General features: G+C 40.2%; 1 protein-coding gene and 1 long non-coding RNA gene across 4 annotated transcripts in view; one reads left to right on the top strand and one right to left on the bottom strand.

Annotated features, from left to right (window-relative positions):
* Positions 1 to 2,743, top strand: part of LOC106828654 (uncharacterized) — a 32,198-nt gene extending 29,455 nt beyond the window's left edge. The window contains exon 3 of the long non-coding RNA XR_011497498.1: positions 1,821 to 2,743. This is a non-coding gene — a long non-coding RNA (uncharacterized lncRNA). The remainder of the gene's footprint in view (positions 1 to 1,820) is intronic.
* Positions 2,744 to 8,403: 5,660 nt separating this feature from the next.
* On the bottom strand, positions 8,404 to 16,379 carry LOC123281596 (transmembrane protein 254-like). Of its 3 annotated transcripts, none has more exons than XM_070495911.1 (4): positions 16,247 to 16,379; positions 13,851 to 13,954; positions 13,614 to 13,673; positions 8,404 to 10,009 (listed from the first exon to the last, which is right to left on the bottom strand). In XM_070495911.1, the coding sequence occupies exons 1-4, from the start codon at positions 16,334 to 16,336 to the stop codon at positions 9,889 to 9,891; spliced, it is 375 nt and encodes a 124-aa protein (XP_070352012.1). In that variant the 5' UTR covers positions 16,337 to 16,379; the 3' UTR covers positions 8,404 to 9,888. The 3 variants fall into 3 exon arrangements, with proteins under 3 accessions (XP_070352012.1, XP_070352013.1, XP_070352014.1); XM_070495912.1 differs by lacking the exon at positions 16,247 to 16,379 and adding an exon at positions 15,951 to 16,164; XM_070495913.1 differs by lacking the exon at positions 16,247 to 16,379 and adding an exon at positions 15,895 to 16,122.
* Between the last annotated feature and the right edge of the window lie 366 nt (positions 16,380 to 16,745).

Genomic DNA, 16,745 nt, shown 5'->3' with positions numbered 1-16,745 from the left:
ATACAATATGTAACTATATATATAACATGTAATTGCATTTATGAATGTATAATATAATAAATATATAATATATAACAATGTAATTGTATTTATGACTGTATTTATGAGTAAACTATATTTATGAGTCCTTTCCCCATCTCTTTGATATGTATATAAACCTTATGTAAAAGCTAAATAAGCCTCTTGATGATGTTACCACCCAGGAATGTTTTCTTAAAGGCTTGGGAGCTATTGCTTAGAAATGTAAATATCCAGGGAGACAGTGGCCCTATCACCTTGACACCGTGAGAATTGAGCCTACTGCCTTGCACCAAGCTGTAGCTACCTGCTTGTCATTAGAGAGAGAAATTTTATCCTTCCTTAGGATGAAGGTAATACAGATGGTCACCCTACTTACTAGGTGAATTTAGGAAGAACTATGAAAAAATGTACAGCAACTGGTGCTGTCATGTCCCCTTACGTGAAAACTAGTTATCGTTTATCTTGAGAACATGTATGTAATGGATCTTATCTGCTTGCCTATCTAGAAGGGTGAGATTTCTTTCTGTCTTTGCAATCTTGTTAGAAGATTGCCTGGGAGGCACATCATAGTCTGGTTTAGTGCTTATTAAATAATAAAACTGCTTTCTTTCTTTTCTCCATTTGTGGAAAGGATTTCTGGGTTGGCAAGAGATTTTATTTTTAGCTTTTCCTCCTACAGTTACCTATAGAGAGTGGGTAGGATTGGGCTGGAAGAGATAGAGGAGGGAATGAGACTTCTTCAATTATACTTCTTATATAGTTTTGCCTTTTGAACCCTATTGATGTCTTATATATTAAAGAACATAAGAACATTAACAAGGATGGGGAAAAAAGGAAACCCGAAAATTGAATACAAATTAGCAAATGAACTTAAAACCTAACTGAACACCAACTATGGCATATTCACAAGGAGGCAAAAATATAACTCCTATGACATACATTGTACAGATCAAAAGGACTGCCAAGAAAGTTTGTTCTTCGTAGGAATATTGGCTGACAAGTCAGCTATTCTAAAACTATTTTGTGTGTGTTGTAGGACTGAGTGATTAAGTAAATACATTGATATTTGAACTAGAGTTCTCCTTGTGGGAGGAGACACAAGGAAAGGAAAAACCCTGTTGCAAAGAATTGGAATTACAAGGTATCAGTATGAATTCATGATTAAAAAAAAAAATCTATGTCCTTAGCTCTGTCCACTGAATGGTTCTAAAGCAAGGACACCCTTGGCAGCAAGAAACAAACCAGATCTTGGTTTCTAAACACCTTTCTTCAATGCAAGAAAGCCAAACTGCTTGGAGAATAGGCTGATTCTAGGCCTAGCATAGAAAAATTACAGCTTGTTGAAAATACTAAAAAACTGATGAGAGCATTTCAAAAGAACGCAGAAATCACCTTGAAGGGGCTCCCACTGGCCAAATTTTAGCAGCAAAATAAATGAACTTAGAAACAATTTATAACACATTGAATAAAAAAGAATTCATAAGTTCATAATGATACCTCCAATACTAAACAAACCAATAAATGAAAATAGGAGAAGGAAGAAAACTCTTCTATGCAGAAAAATGCCAACTGATAAATGTAGAAGAAGTGATAGAAATAGGAAAATCACCAGTTTACAAACATCGTGGTAAAAATTGTTTGAGACAAGAATCATCAATGGATGCTTCAACAATTGGTGGGGAACATGTGGTCATGTGGTATTGTAGTATAACTCCTCGGATCTCTTATTAATTCAAAGGGAGGGGAGATATCTGTAATATTTTTTTTAATATCCTTTTTTTTCCTTTTTCTCCCCAAAGCTCCCCGGTATATAGTTGTATCTTCTTAGTTGTGGGTCCTTCTAGTTTGTGGCACGTGGGACGCTGCCTCAGAGTGGCTCGAGGAGCGGCGCCATGTGTGCGCCCAGGATTCGAACTGACGAAACACTGGGCTGCCTGCAGCGGAGCTCGCGAACTTAACCACTGGGCCCCGGGGCCGGCCTCAGGAGATACCTTTAAAGTGGAGAAAACTGTTGAACACCAGCTTACCAAGTGATGAAATTTAGGATCATTAATAATGGGACAAACATCGTGGCTCTTGATGTGATGCACTGAAAAGGACATAGCGTCATCTGGCTCTACTCCTACTAGTGTGTTTAACTTCAGTCTGATCATGAGGAAGCAGACAAAATTGAGGGCCATTCTGCAACATAAATGGCCTGGGCTTTTAAAAAATGTCAGTAATTAAAGGTAAAAACCAAAACAAAAAAGGCAAGGGAACCCTTCTAGATTAAAGGAAACCAAAGAGACTTGATCACTAAATGCTGTGTGTGATCCTGGATGGGATCCTGGACTTCCCCACTACTGCAGTCCAAAGGCTTCTAAAGACATTATCAGCACAATGGGAGAAATTTGAATCTGAACTGTATAAGATAATGTTAAATGTCCTGAGTGTAATACTTATGTGGGGGTTGTGTAACACAACACCTGTGTTCTTAGGAGATGCACACTGAAGATGAAGTGTCATGGTGCCAGCAACTGCTCTCAAATGATTTGGGGGAAAAAAGAAAAAGTTATATAGGGAGAGAGAAAAAGAGAGTGATAAGGCAAATGTGGCAAAATGTTAACTGGTGAACCTGGGAGGTGAAGGGTATGTGGATGTCCTCTAACCTCTTCTCTGTGACTTTTCTGAATGTTTGAAAATTTTCAAATAAAAACAATTACATATCCTATTTTTGTTCTTTTGGCAGTTGCGCCTGTTAACCTAAAAATAAAGAGCCGAAATGAGAGGCAGTGAGATGTTTATTTTGGGATCAAAGAATTGCAATTCAAGGAGCACAGATTCAGGTAGAAACCCAAATACTGTCCTAATTACAGGAGAGGGGCTTAGGGTTTTTATGGGGAAAAGGGAGGATGAGAGGAGCTGTATTAAAGAAGAGTTCATTTGTGCTAGATAAGGTAAGGCTAGCTTTGTACTTCAGAGATTGGCTTGCGGTATGATCATCAGGCAAAAGGCCAGACTTGTTTGGTTAATGATTGGTCATCAGCAAAATCCAGTTTCATCAGTCCTTACAAACAGGATATTCTTGTCCTTACTCACTTCTTGGAATGTTGGTGGTTTGGTCCAGTTTGGAAGATAAAGAAAACAAGTGTTGCAAGGCAATTCCTCTGCAATGGCTGCTCTGGCTCTGTTTTAATATGGCTCCACTCACGTCATCTTTCACACACCTAATTCATCACTTCATGTTTGTTCATCCTGATTGCTTTTTAAAATTTATTAGTATCTATATTTCCTCCTAAGGTGGCAACTGTTTAGTGGATGAAAATAATCCATAACCAATCTATAAATGAAAATTTGGGAGAGAGTTTATTCTGAGCTAAAATGTGAGGACCGTGAAGTGGGGTGTGCAGAGTGGTTATATACCCCCAAAGAGGATGTTTCACATATGACTGAAATGTCCCTTTTACAATAGTTGCGAGACTCCTCAGTCAGCACAGCGATTGATGGACACAGCAGGGTGGCAGGTCTGTTGTCTCGAGCTGGGTGGTCACAGATAAGCTGGATGGTCACAGGCAGGCGCAGCAGTCAGTTCCTAGCCTAAGGAAAGATGCTTGTCCTTAAGGAAATGCCAATGTGGGGGGAAGTTGCACCTTTATCTTAAGGCCGTTTGTTCTTGCCATAGGAAATGTTTAAAGCAGATATACGATGCATGCTCAATCGCCATGTCAGGCCTTTTTGGAAACTCAAAGTCAGGCCGAATTAGGTTTACACCAAATGACTTCCTCATATATTCCAATATATCCTATTGCTTGCCATTTCTACTTGTCAGTTTCAACTTACCCTCATGCCCAGTTAACTCATCCTACTGCCTCCCTCCCCCATACACACATGCACACACACATGCTATCATGGAAATTTTCTAGAACATATATAATTTAAATTTGGGGTTATTTTGAAAACATTATCTCCTTTTATTTTTCTTTCATGACTCTCTCCCCTTTCCTCCCCCATATCTCTTGCAGCACTGCCTGACTTTTTTCATTATTTAAGGACTTCATTCAAAGGTGTTTTCAATGTGGGTCTTTGTGTGGCAAACATTCTGTGCCCTTGGATACAGGGAATTTTCTATGACTTTCTCCTATTTGAACGATAATTTGGCTGAATATAAAATTCTACAAAGTTATTTTTCCTCAATATTTTTAAACTACTATTCCACTGTCTTCTAGCATCCAATGTAGCTGTTTGATATCCATCTCATTGTCATTTCTTTGGAGGTGATCTGCTCTTTCTCTCTGGAAGCTTTTAGACTTTTCTCTTTGTCATTATTCTCAAATTTTATTGTTATTCCTAGGAATGGATTTTTCCTGATCTCTGTTCTCTGCCCCTTTATGAGCCCTTTCAAATAAGGTTATTTAGGGGAAATTTATCTCCACTATTTCCTCAAATATCTTCTCTGCTGCATTTTTACTTTTCTCTACATTTGGAACTATTGCCCAGGCATTGGTATTTCTATATTTATCATCCACATTTCTAAGCTTTTCTTTCATATTTTATATTTTTTGTGTTTTCCTACTGTGAGACTTCCACAATCTTGTGTCCACAAATTCTTTCTTCAACTATATTCATTCTATTTCACTTACTCTGTTTTCACTTATTAGATGTTTTTATTTCAACTATTTTATTTTTCATGTCTAATATTTTCACTTACTTCTTTTTTATGATTTCTTGTTCTTATTTCATGTTGCTAATATCTTCTTTTAATAATGCCTTGTCTCCTACTTAAAGAACATCTTTAGATTCCAGGTCTTTCTGTTCCAGAGCTTTTGTTTCAGATGGTATGTGTGGCTCGGTGTATATGTGTCATCCTTAGCTATCTGGTTATTTGGTTTGTGAGCTCATTTTCCCTTCAGGCATCAACTAGCATGCCTGCTACTATGCATTGGGGGAGGGTTAAAGCCAATTAGAATTGGCCTTAACTATATATTGGAATCAGAGATTTAAAGATGAGAATCCAGGAACCACAGAACCCTTCATGAAAACTGACGCCATTCCACCAGTCAGTCTTCTGCCTGAGATTTTCTCTTTTAAACCTTTAGGAAGAAATAACAACATAATCCACAATCCTGGTGATTTGGTTGGGAGCATGGTGGAGTGAATGCCTGTGTCTATTTTCATGAACTTTCCCCTGTCTCCCAGTGAGGGTTTTGTGTTGCTAATATTGACAGACACTGCCATGGGCACTGTTATTACCTACTTCTGTGCTGAAGGGTCGGAGAGAGATGACTGTCTGTCTTAAGGCAACTTGAGGGAGAGACAGAAACGGAAGGTAAAAAGTTCTCCTCCAAGCTAGTTCTCCCTGCTGCCCAAGGCCATGGCCACCCCTCCCCACTCCACACCAATTCTAGTAGTCTTGTCTAGGGGAGATTCCCTAATTTTTCCTCGGTTTTAGGAATCCATGCTTCTCTTGTGCGTTGACTGTTTTTTCAGGGTTGATCTTGGAAGACGCAGTCAGTGGCCTGAGCTAGTGAGCCATCTGAGCAGAGATCCCCTCAGGGTCTTCAACTATAAAATGGGCATAACTGTTACCTCACAGAATTGTTGTGGGTTTTGCATATTTTATGTCAGTGTCTAGAACAAAATGTTTGAAAAGTATTGGGTTTTTTATTTTCAAAAGGCCTCAATTCCAAACTTTTATCCTCAAGGAGGGGGAGTATGCAGACATGCCAATTGGCTAATTTCATCAGCATTTTTAGCACTGCAACAGTGCTCTTTGCTGATTATGTCAGGACTCCAAGTGCTGAGCTCCCAGTGAGGGTGTTTAGCTGTTTTTCTTACAAAAACATGTTGGCATGCATAGAAATCAACCCAAAGCCTCATGAAATCAGAGTTGAATTGTTTTATTTCTAGTTCTAAATTTTCTCTAAAAATCTTGCTATTCAAAGTGATCTGCAGATCAGCAGCTTTAACACGACCAGGGAGCCTACTAGACATGTGAAAACTTGGACATGCTCTACACTCACTGAATCAGAATCTGCACTTTCACAAGATCTCACGTGATGCATTTGCATGGTCAAGTTTAAGAAGTGCAGGATGCATCCTCAGCCAGCCTTCCAATAAAACTATACTCTTGTTTAATGCGTTATAGTGTAAAAAGTTGCTTTACCTAGATGATTTCATTTAAATTTACCATTCTATTTTTACCCCAGCCACAATGTAAAATTACTTATATTCTTTTTAATGATGAGTTTAAACTGAGGTCCAGGACGGTGACAAAAATCCTGTAGTTAGAGCCAGGTTAAACTCCGCACTTCAGTCTCAGTGAGTACTGTGATACTTTCTAATTACTAGTAGAGTGCTGAACATATCATTAGTATGCATGGTGATTTTAGGTAATAATTATGCTTTATTCTCTTCTCATATGTATTAGAGGAATATATAACGAACAAACCAAGCCTGGCATTTCAGTTATTCTTGCTTAGGAAGGTTTTTTAAAAAGTGAATTCAGGTGCAGTGTAGACATGACTAAAGTTATGAGTGGGCCCTACATGCTTGAGGTTTAAGGAACACTTCACTGCTTTATACTATAGATGCCATTTCTCTTTCATTTACAGCAATGTCAAGAGTGGCAATTTTTATTGAGTAATTTTTATTTACTAGCAACATCCTGTGCAACGTGTTGGTACAAGAGAAAAGTAAAAGTTCTTTCACGATTATTTCCCTGAACAGTATTAGTATGCCAAAGGTATTTTCCCTAATCCAACTTTATGACTTACTACAAACAGAAATGAGGCAATGGGTATACTCAAACCTATTACAAAAGGTTAGGAGCCATCTTAAATGTTTGTTGATAGAAATTGCAAACACAGTATTTAAAATAGGACTTTCAAATGTCCACTGTGAAATCAGTATAGATCTCCTCTTCATAAAGAGAAATGTGAAATGATAATTATACACTCTCATTGTCCAACCTTGATGAAAGGGAAACCAAAATTTCCAATTTGATGTGGTCAAGGAGTCTTGTAGAGAGAAGGGTCTCAAAGACTTAACAATATGTTACTCAGCTGTCCTACTAGCATTTTTTGGTCTGTGCTGATAAGAAAGGGAAGGATAAATATTTACAAGCCAGGTTGCTAAACTAAGAGCTTTAATTAACAAGGCTCCAGCAAGGGCCCATGCAAAGATAACAATGAGATTGCACTCTGTTCTCTAACCTCAATGGCAGGTTCTCTAACTTCTCTGTTTTCAGAGCCTATATGTAAACACATAAGGGCTCTCAGATAGCAAGTTGTTTTGCCAAAGAACCTCTTTACACATCTGGAGTATAACCTCTTAAACTCAAGACTTGTTTTAAAACCATGACTTATAAAATGTTTATATTGGATTGCATGAAGTCATAACATGTTGAATGCAGGAAATAGTTTATAAATCTGTCCTGTTACTAGGTTGTGAGGTCATTCTCTCTTTTTTTTTTTTCCTAATTGGTTCTTTCTTTTTTGTCCTACCAAAACTATACATGCTTTTGATATTTCGGGGTCGGGGTAGGGGGTGGGTAAGAAAAGTTTAGTTTGTTTGCCCTCCATAGTTGCTTCCACCAAGAGCCTCTGGCCTTTTCTCATCCAAATTCAACATAAAGATGTTTCTCCCATGTCACTACTATGACTGCAACACAAAGCCAAGATGTCACCATTTTTCTGTTTATTTTTTGCTTCACAGACTTACTTCTAAGCTCCTCTGCTGAGGCAGGGGAGAACAGGACACTCAATTATTTTTGTGTGGTGTTGTTACCTCACCTTGATGGGATGCAGTTTATGGGTCTATAAAATGAATGACCTGCACCATTTGCTCACTAAGATCCTTTTTTGCTCTAAGCCATAATACTCCAAACAGGATTAGAGGATTTTATACTTTTGGCACTTAAAAAAAGAATACTACTCTCACTTGGTGTGTAGACTGTATCAAATGCTGAGTGAAACATAAAACAAGAGGACAATCCTACAATGAAAGGAGACACTCACGTCCACCCATGACTCAGTGCATGGAGGAGTCAAATGCGCTATGGGCGTCTCTGTAAACATAATGAGGAACATATGCCCTACAACTAGGGCATCTGTATTTCTTACCAGTGAAAAAAAAATCCCTGAACTGTACAAACAGTTCCATAATAGAGCCTATTTGAGAAAAAGTACAATCAAGCATGTGACAATCTATCAAACCTGACATACAAAAAAAGCATTTGATTGGAGAAACATTTCTGAAGAAATTCACAGCATTTTATTCAAGTTAGTCCATTTCGCTCACTAATCTGCCATATTGTTTCTGGCACCATTAATATTATCCTCATTATTTCTCTTTGAAGAGGACCATTGCTTCTAAAAAATCTGGGTTGGAGTTCCATGATGTTTAACTCTATGATCAAAAATCTTTTTCTTTACCAAAAAGCAACCCCTTAATCATAAGAGAAACAGAGGGAAAGACCGACATTAATTTGCAGAAATTGATCTCCACCAGAAACAATTCATTAGTCCGTAATCTTTTGTTGTTGTGCTTTTACTTGGGGCCTTTCTTTGGAGGAAAGGGCTGTTTCTGACAAATGCTTGCTTAAAACAAATAATATTCCCTACTGTATCATGGAAGGAAAATAAGGTCTAGTGCCTAGAGAACAAGAAGGTAGTCCTCCAGGAAAGAAGCCCTAATGGCTTCTAGAGGTGACAGAGTCATTCTACCAGGGTCAGGGGACACAGTCAATGACCCTCCTGCCCCTACCAGTCAGTCATAAGGTACAACAAGGTGAATAGGAGTAGTAGTAACTAGCTGGATAAGCCATGGGCTAGAATCTTTAGAAAAGGAATGTTTGTATTTGAGTAAGCCAGAGCTGGAGGGAGACATCTAGAGAGCCTGGAGAAAGTGACCCAGAATAGGAAAGTGCGAAAGACACAGGTTTCCTATCAGGGGACCCACAGAATGGTGAGACTACAGTCAAAAGCAGTCCTGTGCTTTTCTTTGAGGGTGCACTGAATGGGTTCTAAACTTTTCACACACAAATTGGAATGATACTCAACAAGTGGAAAGTGAAATCAGAGTTTCCCTCCTTTGTTCAATAAACACTGACAGAATACCTGTGTGCAAGGCAACGGGACAGGTGCTAAAAGAAAAATAAAGCTGTCTAAGATGTGGTCCTGACTTGAAGGAGCAATCTAGTGGTGGCCATTAGACCCCTGCACACTACAGAGCACTGTCTCCGTGGGGCCATGTGGCGGCCAGGATCACTTCTGGCTGGAAGGATCAGGAAGGCATTCCCCAGTCCTCTCCTCCTGGTTCTCAGCAGGTCCTCTTTGCCTCTATGTAATCGCTCAGCCTGCCCCATTCCAGGCACTTGTTTATTTTCCTTATCTTTCTTGGTTGTGTGAGAAATAGAAGTTTGCAAGAATAAGATCTTGATTCACAGGTGACTAGTAAAGCATGTGGAATTGATGTGTTGTGGAAGTATCACTCTATCTTGTTCCAGAAAGGTGGAAAAGATTGTGCAAAAGGAGAACAAAGATGGTGCTGGTAAGGGTAAGGTGTTTTAATCAGAAGGTGGGAGCAAAGGTATGCCAACAGGCAAATTTAGTGCCTGGCTTAAACCAGACGATAGGGAGAGCACCAACACAGCCAAGGACCTCAAGAAGGTAGCTAGAAGTCCTCTGCCAAACAGGTCAGTCTGCAGAATTGGAAAGTTAAAGTCTTTTCCTATTATCTGCTCAAGCTCAACCAGAATGTATGAAAGAATAATGAATAACTAGAGGGTCTTAACTTTCTAGAAAGTAGAAAGTTTGAGAAAAACACAGCACCCCTTAAAAAAGGTGGGGTTGAATATCAAAGGGAAGAGAAAGCTTTTGGATATCTTCTTTAAGTTTGTTTTTGGTGTTTTGGTCTGTAAGCAATCAAGATGGAGAGAGATGCTATCCCAAAGAGGAACGTCTGTAAGAACCAGAGTAGTTGAGCTCGACCATCTGTGATGCCTTTAGACCTAAAAAAAGAAAAAGAAAAGTTTAACCACCAGAATTTTAATGTTGTGGTTTCATAGGAGTTATTATCTTCTATTTTTTAAAAAACTTATTCCTTCTACCGACTTTCACTGGGTTTATTTTGCCATTTTCCTCCAGCTTCTTAGCTTGAATACTTAGTTCATTTATTTTCATTTTTCTTGTGCATTTAGGAGGGTACACTCACTCTTCCCTGAGAAGCAGTCTGGCTACTGCCTAGGGCATGGTGTTATAGAACTGCTTCCCACGTGATTCTGATGAGGGGATAGGGTCAAAAAGCACTGATATGGCTTCAGAGCAAGTGTTTTGAAGATAGACCAGATGTAACTGGCCAATTACCAGCTGTGACCTTGGGCAAGTCACTCACTCTCTCTCAGAATCAGTTTCCTTGTCTGAAAAACAGGAATAATGTATTTATCTCACCAAAGTTTTGAGATGATTTATAAGATAATATACACAAAGTGCTTAGTAAAGGGCCTGGCACATAGTAATAATAAACACCTGTTTATACAGTCATTCAAACCAAACGGCTTAAAACAAAGCTTAAAAGAAAATATCCCAAAAGAAGTAAATGGCTTGCTACAGTCTCATTTGTATATAATTAAGTCTCATGTGGATGAATTTTAATTTAAAACAAAATTTAAAAACAATCTATGTAAAAATGATATAATTTTCCACACTAACAGATTAAAGGGGAAAAATCACATGATCATCTTAATAAAAGCAGAAGAAGCATTTGATAAATTTCCACATCCATTCTTAACACAAGTTCTCAGCAAACATAGAAATGGAATAGAACGTCTTCATTCTGATAGAAGAAATCTACATAATTCTAGAAAAAACATGATGCAAAATGTTGAAAGCTTTCCCTTTGATCAGGAACAAGGCAAGGATGCCTACTATCACCACTTCTGGTCAACACTGTGCTGGAGGTAGTGGGCAGGGCAATAAGGGAAGAAACAGGAATAAAAGGTATATAAAATTGAAAAGAAGAAATAAAACTGTCTTTACTTCTGGACACAATTGTGTACCTAGAAAATTAAAAAGAATCTATAGATGAACTATTATAATTAATAAGTGAATTTAGCAAGGTCACTGGGTGTAAGGTCAACAGATAAAAATCGACTATATTCATACATTCTACCACCAAACAATAAAAAAATGATATACCAAAGTGGGCCGGGATGTATGAGACATTTATGTTTATGCAGTACTATTTATAACAGTAAAAAAACCAGAGACTTAAAAGTCCATCATGAGGGAGATTTGTTAAATACATTAAGGCATATACATAGAATAGAATACTATGCACTAATAAAATGAATAAAGTAAATTTATAGGTCTAGACATGGAAAAATAGGCATGTACGACACAAGAAAAAAGTTATGGAAGAGTTTATATTTATATGTACACATATTATGGTGTCTATAAAGTAGAACATAGAGTCCAATCTTATCTCTGGTTAAAAGGAATTCACCAACTGTCCTACACAAATGTCCTGCATGTCTTCATATATTGATTCATTCACTTACACTTGTTCATTAATTCATTATTCAGAAGGAATATTTATTCTGATTTATAGTGACCAATGATACACTGCAACATGTTAGACCATAAACAAATGATTTCATGAACAAAATAGTGGTGACCTAACCTCTCTATGCCTGTTCTCCCTCCACCCTTCAAAGAACGGCATGGCAGGATGTTAAATTTGATTCTTTCTGTTTTCATTACAGGTTTCAAATGCCAACGACAAAATAGGTGTCAAGTACTCCAACACTGTCAGTAGACAGTGTCAGTGTGGCTGGACCACACACCTCCAAGCTGAGGTTTCACCGAGAGGCTGAAGAGGCCAGTGGAAAGAGGTGCTAGTGCTGTGGCATTTCCTATCACAAATCAAGCCCAAAGAACAGCTTCAATAGAACCAACTGGAGAGCTTGACACAAGTCCCCTGCAATTTGGGGGAAGGGATTTATATTTGATTCAAAAGATTAAAGGCTGGTAGGCAATTAAAGTGCATGCACTGGGAACCGCATGCACTTGCAGATTTTATCCCACTGGAGGGATAAGGAAGCTATTATCGTGAGCCATACAGATCTTGTGGAAGGGCGCTGGCAACGGGTGGGCCTAAAGACCTAACTGAACGGCAGAAAAATTCTCAATAAAAGGGAAATTCCCCCCTAATCATAGTTCCTGAGAGGAAACTGTGACTGGCATGCTGGAGGAGGCACCTGAAGGAATCGTCGTGGGAACTGCACAAAGGAGATCCCCAGTGATGGGTGGTTTTTCAAAGATCCACCAGGGACCCTCTGGAGAGAAAGAGCCAACACTGGGTATGCAACATCCACAGCACCTCACTGCTGATCACAAGGCACACTGTGCCCTGTTTCCCCTAACTGCTCCTACCAGCCCAAGGGGCACAAGCAGCTGTTGCTAGTGAATATGGCAAAAAGGTGGAATAAGAGAAGGCACTAACTACACTGTTTTCCCCACAACAGGCTCTTGATCCCCAGCTGGATGAGAAGAGCTATTTTGAATTAGATAAAAGTTTATAGTTTTAATAAATAGACTGTACTAGACTGGATAATATCAGATAGTGACTGGAAAATCTATAGTGCTGCTTCTGATTTCATGCAGGGCTGGGAGGGAGGCAGAAAATAATCCACAGAATGAGTTTACTTGGAGAGGAGTGAGAAAAAATAAAGTTTCTTTCTGCTCCTCTCCCAAAAACTCCAGCTTGTTTAATAAACCAGAAGATAATCTATTTAAAGCACTTAGTGGTGTCTGGCATAGGGTGCACCCAATAAATATTATTTCTATTATTAAAAAGTAGTGGTAATAAAGTATCTTATTTTCCACTTTTAGAGGTAATACAACAATAACACAGGTGGCAGTTAATCTTGACCAGAAACAAAGTTAACTGCAAAGCAGTCTGGCATTACTATCGCCATCTCTTTCATTACATTATACTTTCTGTATATGCTTACATAAGTACAAATGTAAAGAGAATCTTTTCTATTACTGTCACATAGTATTGACTTACACTGACATCTGTTGAGTAGGGTTTAGTCAAGGGGCTTTTAACTTGCATTGCAACCCAGAATTATCTGCGAAGCTTGAAAAAATAACAAATTCTCATGCCCGAAGTCAGGCCTACCAGGTTAGGATCTCTGGGTCTGGAAACCAGATATGTAGACATAAGCATTTTGAAAAAGCTCGTCAGGTGATTCTGTTGTGAAACTAGAATGGGGCATCATCAGCCTAAGTCAATAATTTAGCCCCTCTTCAAACTAGAAGGTAGCCTCCTAATCTTTTGTTCTAGTTGGGGCTATACAGAGAATTTTAAAAGAAATACAAAAATCATCAAATTAAGTAATGAAATAATTGATTAGCTAACACAAATGAAATGAATTCATTAATTAAATGTTTACTGAATACTCCCTCTAAGCTAGGCTCAGTATTAGGTGTGGGGATTCAACTCTACCCTGAGAGTGCTCTCAGCCTACAAATGCATGAATTATTTAAATGTGGCTACTCTCAACTTAGATACCAAGAGAAAAGCGACAAAGACCTATTAAAAACACTTACTTGCATAATACCACGGCACACAAGGACTCTCCCACGTGAATCAGCCAGGCAAGCCAATACCTGAAACAAAAGTCAGCCTAGTTTAAGGTGATGGTTATCACAGAAACCTCAAAAAGAAAGGTGCTTTAACGTGAACTAGCACTACTCTTAAATATCTAAAGGCAACTGCAGGCCTTCCTGGCGTACAGTGAGACCGGAGCTGCAGTGTCCACACCCCATTTCCGCAGCTGTCCTTACCCATTACGCAGGAGGGCGTGATGATGGTCCACCAAGTACTGAGTGAAGGGGCCCAGGGGCCCTAGGTTCTGATAAGGAATACTCTGAGGCCAGAAGACAACCCACTGAAAAAGAACCAGAGGCACACAATACCTATTAGGTCACTTAAATCAGCAAATGTTCCCTTTTGAGAGAGGCTAGGAAATAATTCTGACTCCACAAGAACAACTATAGACCAAAGAAACTCTGAATTAAGTCACCTGGGCTTCCACTCTCTACTTCTATTTTCTAAACACTATTCTAGTGGGAGATTTATGCTCAGGAAACTATATGGTTATCAGACTCAATGTCCAAGTTGGATGACTTCTTAATGAACTCCACCAAAAACATTATTTTATACAGTTTATTAACACATTTTAAGAGTTTATGTGCCCTGGCTAGCTTTTTTACTGCAGAAACCATGCCTTGAGCCAAACGCCTGTGGGTTTTTTTGGTGAGGAAGATTGGCCCTGAGTTCAAATCTGTCGTCAATCTTCCTTTGTGCTTGAGGAAGACTGGCACTGAGCTAACATCCATGCCAATCGTCCTCTACTTTGTATATGGTATGCTGCCACAGCATCGCTGATGAGTGGTGTGTAGGTCCTCGCCTGGGATCTGGGCCAGAGAACTTCTAGGCTGCCAAGTGGAGGGCACTAACTTAACCACTATGCCACCGGGCCGGCCCCCGAAACCCCAGTTTAATTTAAAATCCCTTTCTCTTCTTTCACTTTTTCTACCTCTAAAATTGGGAATGATCCTGCACAAAGTTGGAAAATAAGTGAGATCAGGTTTGTGAAGTGCTAATAGCAACTACTTAATCACATAAGCTTTTTGTAATCTCATCAGCTTTCCCTCAGTCTCTGTGTTGTAATCTCTGCCAGCTTAGGCTTTTCTGAGAACAATTATGTGCCAACAGGCCCAAAATTTATTGTCCCATTCAGATCTCAGCCAGGAGCAGTACTGCCTCTCCTATCATGTTGTTACACATCCAAAATATAAATAAAGCATGAAAAATCACTGCATCCTCCAAAAGCAAGGGGACTAGAAGGAGCAGCACCTGCCAGTTCCAAAATATCCCAATTTGAAGTCCCCAAAGCTTCCCTCCATCTGTATTCTAACTAGTCAGAGATGCAGAATCACAGAACAGAAATGCACCTTCAAGAGTTTTCAGTTCAATACCTCCATTTTACGTATGGGGAAATCAGGACATAGGTGGTCAGATTCGTCAATAATCAACACTGTGGACACGACAAACACACTTCTTTTACTTTTTTCCTTTTCTTTTTTTATTGCAGTAACACTGATTTATAACATTATATAAATTTCAAGCGTACATCGTCATATATTTCGATTTCTGTGTAGCTTACATCATGTTCACCACCCAAAGACTAATTTCAATTCATCACCACACACATGGACAAACACACTTCTAATCCCCAATCACCACAATCTCCTGAGCAATATCCAAATAGCTTTGCCTTCCTTCAAAATTATACCAACTTAGTCCACAACCTACTTTTCCAGGCATCTATCCCATTATCCTTTAAAGGAACTCAAGACAAAAGTCGCTCCTCTTCTAGTAGAGATCCTCAGTCTTCTTGATTCCATATCTATGCCATACATTTTTATCCTTTCTATCCCTTCTTAACAACTATCCTACCCATCCCTTAGGTCTATTCCCATTTTCCAAGCAATTCTAACTGCCTCAAGCATTCTGCGTCGGAAGCCCTATCCTGACTTGGCAGGCCTACGGGAGTCTGCCAACTTGGATTCCCCCTCCGTCAGCTCTCCTCACACTCAGTTTAGTCTAGCAACCGTGGATGTGCGAGGACGCAAAGGCATGAACACTCTTAAAGCAGAAACCGTCCAAAGAGCCAACCTAACTTCCGCTTACGCCAGTAACCTAGGCAACCACCGGGCACGCAAGCGCAAGACCTCCCTTCCACAACTTCCCCGTCCCCCTCCCCCCCGCTGTACGAGGGCCTGGCAGGCCAAAATAGATGCCCCGTCCCGCCCTATACCTCACCGCAAAATATCCCAGCCCCACGACCGTGACCAGCGAGGGCAAGGCTCTGGACGTACGGAAATAGGCCGTAGCAGCTCTGCTGCCCTCTGACTTCGCCACCACCATCTTGAAAGAGCTAGACGCTGAGTCATGGGGTGGGAAGCCGTCCCCGCCCCCATAGAGGGAAAGCCTGAATAGCCGGTTTCTCAGGACCTCGAGCCCCGGCGACGGGCAGGGGCAGAGGAGTGCGCCTGCATCTTCTTGTCGGCCTGCACCCCTTTCACTTGGCTCAAAGCGCCTGAGAGCCGGAATGTGCCTGCGCGGACTCTCCTCGCCCGCAGGCGCGGATCTTACGCTAGGCCGTTGCCCTTACGGTGTAATAGCCAAAGGAGAGGGTGATGACGGTGAGCCAGAACAGACTGCTCCTCTGGAAGTACGCCTCGTCGCCGGCGGCCTTCCCCATCGTTGCAGCACATCCCCGGAAGGCGCTGCCGGGGCACACTGCTCCGCTGGAGGTTGGAGGCAGGACCTCCGGGAGGGTGAAGGTCTAAGGATTCGGAACCTTGGGGAGCGAATCTTGCAGAGCTCTGGTCTGGTGCCCTGGTCATCTTGCAGGGGAGACCCCTCTCTCAGTGTCACTTTCCTGGGTTTAAGAAAAAGATGTTGGAATAGATGGTGCTTTCCGCCTCTAATAACCATGAGTCTAATTTTTGAACTTCAGCTCTGCCATGCTCGGTGAGAAATCATGCCATGCTTCTTCATTAGTGAAGTATCGAACCCTAGGGCACAGCAGTTATGAACAGGGGCTGTGGGATAGACACCCGGGTTAAGTCCTGGCTCTGCCATTAACTTTTTGTCTGTGCCTTGATTTC

The sequence above is a fragment of the Equus asinus genome, chromosome 23, assembly GCF_041296235.1.
Source record: "Equus asinus isolate D_3611 breed Donkey chromosome 23, EquAss-T2T_v2, whole genome shotgun sequence".
NCBI lineage: Eukaryota > Metazoa > Chordata > Mammalia > Perissodactyla > Equidae > Equus > Equus asinus.
This window is presented reverse-complemented; position numbering and strand designations above follow the sequence as displayed.

Bases quoted from the DNA above. Each gene is read 5' to 3' on its own strand.
- LOC123281596 (XM_070495913.1), bottom strand. From the start codon at position 15,999: ATGGTGGTGGCGAAGTCAGAGGGCAGCAGAGCTGCTACGGCCTATTTC. The intron at 13,955-15,894 runs GTGAGGTATAGG...GTTCTTTTTCAG, and splicing joins TGGGGCTGGGATATTTTGCG to TGGGTTGTCTTCTGGCCTCA. The intron at 10,010-13,613 runs GTAAGTGTTTTT...TTCTTTTTTTAG, and splicing joins TGTGCCGTGGTATTATGCAA to GTCTAAAGGCATCACAGATG.